Raw genomic sequence first — 5,726 nt, 5'->3', positions numbered from 1 at the left:
TGAATTCAAAACCTATTTGGATAACCACTCAGGATATCGTATATATCTGATATAACACTACAAGAAAATGGGGCTTAAAAGACGGAACTATTTGCGACGGTACACTTGCCGTCGCAAAAAGTCATTTTTTGCGACGGTAAAAAATACAGTCTCAAAAAATCAGAGTATTTGCGACGGTAAAAAATACCGTCTCAAAAAACAGAGTATTTGCGACGGTAGAAAAATACCGTCTCAAAAAAGAAGAGTACTTGCGACGGCAGAAAATACCGTCGCAAATACTCTCCTTTTTTGCGACGGTATTTTTCTACCGTCGCAAATACTCTGTTTTTTGAGACGGTATTTTTTACCGTCGCAAATACTCTGATTTTTTGAGACAGTATTTTTTACCGTCGCAAAAAGTCACTTTTGTGGTTTTTTTTTTTAAGTGAATATTTTTAAATTTTTAAATATTTTTTTTAGATGCACTTTACTTAAATGTATCTAAAAAAAAATGAAAAAATATTTTTAAAAATTAATAAATACATACAAATATAAAAAAAAATGTATTGAATTATTGTATTTCTTTTGTATTTTTGGTATTTAGTAAATTTTTAAAAGATTTTTTTACTTTTTAGGTGTATTTATGTGAGGTGTGTCTAAAAATGAAAAAAATTAAATATTAAAAAAATTCAGTAAAAATAATATAACACGGAAAACAAGAAAGTATAATTTTCTCAAAAGAGTTTTTGGAAAACTCTAACCTAGCATAGTGATTGTGGTTTTGAGACAGCTTCATATATATACAGTCACAAAATAGTTTGAATAAATTCAACGGTATTTTTCTGTCACAAAAAAAATAAAAAAAACGATGTCGTCTTACTCTTTTAATATAACATCTCTTTTCATTCATTTTTTCATCTTCTTGTCTCTCTGTATTTATCTCTCTCTGTTCTCTTTATCTCTTTCACTCATCACTTTTCTTTCTCTGTCTGTCTGTGTATCTCTCTCATTTTCTCTCTGTGTCTCTCGCATATCTTTCTTCTCTCTATCTCTTATGTCTTCTCTCTTTATCTCTCTCGCTCATCTTTCTTCTCTCTATCTCTCTCATTTATTTATTTTTTTTCTCTCTCTCTTATTTATATCTCTCTCTATCTCTCTCGCCCATCTCTCTTTTTCTGTGTCTCTCTCTTGCTCATATCTTTTCGCTTTATTTCTCTCTTTTTGTCTATTTTTCGCTCATCTCTTGTTTCTCTCTCTTTTTCTATCTCTCATTCTCTCTCTCTCTCTCTGTCTCTTTTTCTGTTTATCTCTCTCTCTCTGTCTCTCTCTCACTCTTACTCTCTCTCACTCATCACTCATTTCTCTCTCTGTATGCTTGTCTATTTGTGTATTTCTCCCTCATTATATTCGTCTTGCTCACTCTCTCCCTCTCATATTCTCTATTTATCGAGCTTCTTCTCGATTTATCTATCTTTTCTCTCATCTCTTTTCTCTCTCTGTCTCTTTTTCTGTCTCTCACTCTCTATCTTTTTCTCTCTCTGTCTCTCTCTCTCTAACTCATCACTCTTCTCTGTTTGTCTGTCTGTCTGTCTCTGTCTCTGTCTTTCTCTCTTTCTCTCGTTGTCTCTCGCTCATATCTCTTCTCTCTATCTCTCTCATCTGTCTTCTCTCTCTGCCTCTTTATCTCTCTCGCTCATCTCTTTATCTCTCTCGCTCATCTCTCTCTGTCTCTTTCTCATTTATCACTTTTCGCTCTTTCTCTCTTTGTCTATATCTTTTTATTCATTTTTCCATCTTCCTTTCTCTCTTCTCTTTCTCTCTTCTCTTTCTCTCTCTCACTCATCACTCTTCTCTCTCTGTCTGTTTGTCTATCTATCTCTCTTCTCTCTATGTCTCTCTTTTTTTCTGTGTTTCTCTCTCGCTCATCTCTTTTCGCTTTATTTCTCTATCTTTTTTGTCTATCTTTCGCTCATCTCTTGTTTCTCTCTCTTTTTCTATCTCTCCTTCTATCTCTCTCTCTCTCTCTTTCTCTCTCTGTCTATTTTTCTGTCTATCTCTCTCTCTTTGTCTCTCTCTCACTCTCACTCTCTCTCACTTATCACTCATCTCTCTCTCTGTATGCTTGTCTATTTGTCTATTTCTCCCTCATTATGTTCGCCTTGCTCACTCTCTCCTTCTCATATTCTCTATTTATCTATCTCTTCTCTCATCTCTTTTCTCTCTCTGTCTCTTTCGTTCATCTCTCTTCTCTCTATCTCTCTCGTTCATTTCTCTTCTCTCTCTATCTCTTTTTCTGTCTCTTACTCTCTATCTTTTTCTCTCTTTTTCTCTGTTTGCGTTGCTCACTCTCTCACTCCCGTCTTCTCTATTTACTGAGCTCCCTTTCGATTTATCGATCCACTATCAGAAAATGCACTTTTAGCGACCACTTTGTCTCTCTCTCGCTCATCACTTTGTCTCTGTCTGTTTCTCTCTCTCTCTCTCTTCTCTATCTGTCTCTCACTTATCTCTCTCTCACCACCCATCTTCTCTACCATATTCACCACTACTGCAAATGTCATTCCACTACTACCACTGTTGTCACTCCACCTCTACAACTATCATTACTACCATCATCGCTACCACTTCATTACCACCACTACTACTACCATTACCTCTCATCTACCACCGCTATTCTATCTCCTCTACCACTACCACAACTTCACCACTTATCTCATTCACCATCACTACCACCACCACTATCACCTCTTATCCACCACTTTCACCACTACTGCCACTTCTATCCTCTACCACAAAAAATTAGTTCTTGATTTTTAGTATAAAAAAAAAAAAATGAGTCACAAAAAAGTTATTTTCATTGACCACAAAAAATTAACTTTATTTTAATGGAAAATATTATCCCTACTTCTACCAAATAAAAAAAAAATATTTTTTATTCATTAAAATAAATATGAAACAAATAAATTTTCAACATTACTAAATGTAAAAAAAAATAAAATTCATCAACTATAAAAAAAAATTATTTTAATAAAAAATAATTTTTTTAACAAATCTTCCGTTGCAAAAAAAAAAAAAAAATCATTTTATTATTTAAATATTCATTTATAATAAAAATATAAAAAATTCCAAAAAAATTTCCACCCCCTTTTCCATTTCTACTCGGGATCCCCTACCCCAAACCCAAAATCCCCAATGTCAAAAATCCCTAATCCCCCCCACCCCAAACCCAAAATCCCAAATGTCAAAAATCCCTAATCCCTTCCCCCTTTTCCATTCCCGCTCGTTTTTCCCCCCTCAACCAAAAATTCCCAAATCTCAAATCCCTAATTTTTGAACCAAAAATCCCCATCTCTGTCTCTCTCGCGACTGTGAGCACGGCAGACGATGGCGTCGAGTGACGGGGTTCAGGAGCCTCACTCTTTTGTTTCTCATTCCATTGGCTTTCCCTCTGCTGCTCTCATTCCAGTGGCGAAGGAGCTGCTCAGAAACCTAATGTCGCCAACCCGCTCTATATATAGGAATTCCATTGGAAACCTTGTGTTTCCTTGACGATCTGATCTACAGAATTGAAGTTTAGATTTTTTTATTTCGGTTTCTCTTCTGATCCGTCTCACAAAATGCCATCCGTATACGGAGCTCGATTGACAACTTTCGAAGATTCAGAGAAGGAGAGCGAGTACGGTTACGTTCGAAAGGTCTCCCTCTTTCTTCGATCTATCTTTCTTTTCCCTTTCAATGTTTATTATTTGATCCACTTTTTCCTGGTCTGCGAGCTTACTCAATTTTTTGTTCACCTTGTTTATCCTGTTTAATTTTATTCAAGGTTTTATTTGCTTACTTTGAATATATACGGTTAATTTTATTGAGATAATTTTGATTGAAAAAATATATTAGTAGACTTTGTTCTGGAATCTAATCATTTCTTATTAAAAAGATTATTTCTATTATTTTAAATTTTGGTGCTTCTGAGGCAGTTTTGTTCATAAATGGCTTATTAAATAAATAAATGTCATTATGTTACGGAGTGTCAACCCTTATCCTTTTCTTTCTCATCATTATAAACCTCAGGTGTACACGCTACTCATATTTCTCTCCTAAATTTGGTTTCCATATCAACTGTTGCAGGTACTATGGTGTTTTGATGGCATATGGAAGCCTTCAAGATGTAAGGAACTATTACCTTATTAATTTGGTTTATTTAGAGTCTAGGAATTGAGAGTTTACAAAGCTATCATTGCTTATGCAGTTTCTAAGCGAGCAAAGAGCTGAATACACAGCAACTCTTGTTCGTATGCGGGTCTTACCACTGTATACGATCTCCACATGTTTACCATATTTGATTGCCTCTGCGAACTGGGTGCTTGGGGAGCTTGCATCCTGTCTTCCTGAAGTGAGATTGTTTTTGTTCATGCTTATCTCCTTGTTCGCTGCTGTTTTCGTACAAATGTAGTCTTTATAAAATTATTTACTTGCTGCTTCTGTATGTTTCATTTCATTTCTTTTCTTGAATGTTTCCATATATCCTCTAACCACCTGAATAGTTATTACAGCATGCACATTTAAACATGTCCTTAACAGGTTCATTTTTAACTATTCAGGAGATGAGTGCTGATATCTATTCTTCACTGGTGAAAGCATTGAGTATGCCAGATATGGGAGATATTTCTTGTTATCCTGTTCGGGTGTCTGCTGCAGGTGCAATTACCGAACTCGTCGAGGTTTGTATGTCTCCCAAATCACATATTTAATTTTTATAATTGGCCTGCAATCTAAGTTTGAGTTGTGATAAGATTTTTGATCTATTTTTTGCAGAATGACTACTTGCCACCTGAATGGTTACCCCTTCTTCACATTGTGGTTAGTCGGATTGCTGATGAAGGTGAAGAGACCTCCATTTTGTTTCAGCTTCTTGGTACTTTGGTTGAGGCTGGAAATGAACATGTTTCCCTTCATATCCCATATATTATTTCGTCTTTGGTTGGTACAATCTCAAAGTGCATTCCTCCTAATCCAGAGCCATGGCCTCAAGTATGTATTTATCTGCTAATAATCTTCATGCTAAAGTTTCTCTGTTGTTTCTCTATCTCTCTCTCTCTCTCCAAAAAAAACTTGTAATTATTTCAATCTTGTACATTCAATGGACTACTAAAACAATACCGTGACATGGCAAAATTTACTGTGGTTCACTATTTGGCTGAGCTTGTTTCAACCAATGTGGAGAAAGAAACCAGATTCAAGTAGTTCTTACAAACCATTGTATTTTTTTTAATCTCTTGTACTTCAGAAAGTTTCATGGATTGAATGCTGTAGAGATTCAGTTGGTTAGTTTTGCACCACTGGATCCAACATCTAGTATGATCAAATGGTGGGTTGTAATCATAAATATGGTTTTTATTTGCATGTAGCCAAAGAATTGGCTAGTTGTTGTATACACACAAAAATGATTTATTTTTCCTCTAGTATGTTTTGACACTAACCTTCTTTGGATTCTAAAATGCTGCAATTCATGCTTCCCGACTTTATGTTGGTAAATGGAGAATATCAGAAATGGTTGCAATTTATAGAGTTGGTCATTTAACTGTGTGCGTATTTTTGTCCTTCTTCCTGATAGTTAAGACATTTATAGTTTTCTCTTAACCGTGCTTCTATAAATAATGAATTTTAGCAATGAACTGACACTGGTTCACAATAGATGGTTGAGTCCGGGAGTTAGAGTCCGATTTATAATATGAGTCCGGGAGTTTCAC

At 35.2% G+C, this 5,726-nt stretch overlaps 1 protein-coding gene across 1 annotated transcript; it reads left to right on the top strand.

The window, feature by feature from the left end:
- The first annotated feature begins 4,071 nt into the window (after positions 1 to 4,071).
- LOC145820346 (uncharacterized) lies at positions 4,072 to 5,363 on the top strand. Its single transcript, XM_082915676.1, has 4 exons — positions 4,072 to 4,144; positions 4,226 to 4,369; positions 4,578 to 4,697; positions 4,792 to 5,363. The coding sequence occupies exons 1-4, from the start codon at positions 4,121 to 4,123 to the stop codon at positions 5,092 to 5,094; spliced, it is 591 nt and encodes a 196-aa protein (XP_082771802.1). The 5' UTR covers positions 4,072 to 4,120; the 3' UTR covers positions 5,095 to 5,363.
- The last annotated feature ends 363 nt before the right edge of the window (positions 5,364 to 5,726 follow it).

Source organism: Camellia sinensis, chromosome 2, assembly GCF_055761805.1.
Source record: "Camellia sinensis isolate YWXY chromosome 2, ASM5576180v1, whole genome shotgun sequence".
NCBI lineage: Eukaryota > Viridiplantae > Streptophyta > Magnoliopsida > Ericales > Theaceae > Camellia > Camellia sinensis.
Note: the sequence above shows the minus strand (reverse complement) of the source record. Positions and strands in the feature narration are given on the sequence as shown.

Excerpts from the sequence above, each read along its gene's own strand:
- LOC145820346 (XM_082915676.1), top strand. The coding sequence starts at position 4,121 with ATGGCATATGGAAGCCTTCAAGAT. Across the intron at positions 4,370-4,577 it reads TTGCATCCTGTCTTCCTGAA|GAGATGAGTGCTGATATCTA; the intron begins GTGAGATTGTTT and ends TTAACTATTCAG. Across the intron at positions 4,698-4,791 it reads CAATTACCGAACTCGTCGAG|AATGACTACTTGCCACCTGA; the intron begins GTTTGTATGTCT and ends TATTTTTTGCAG.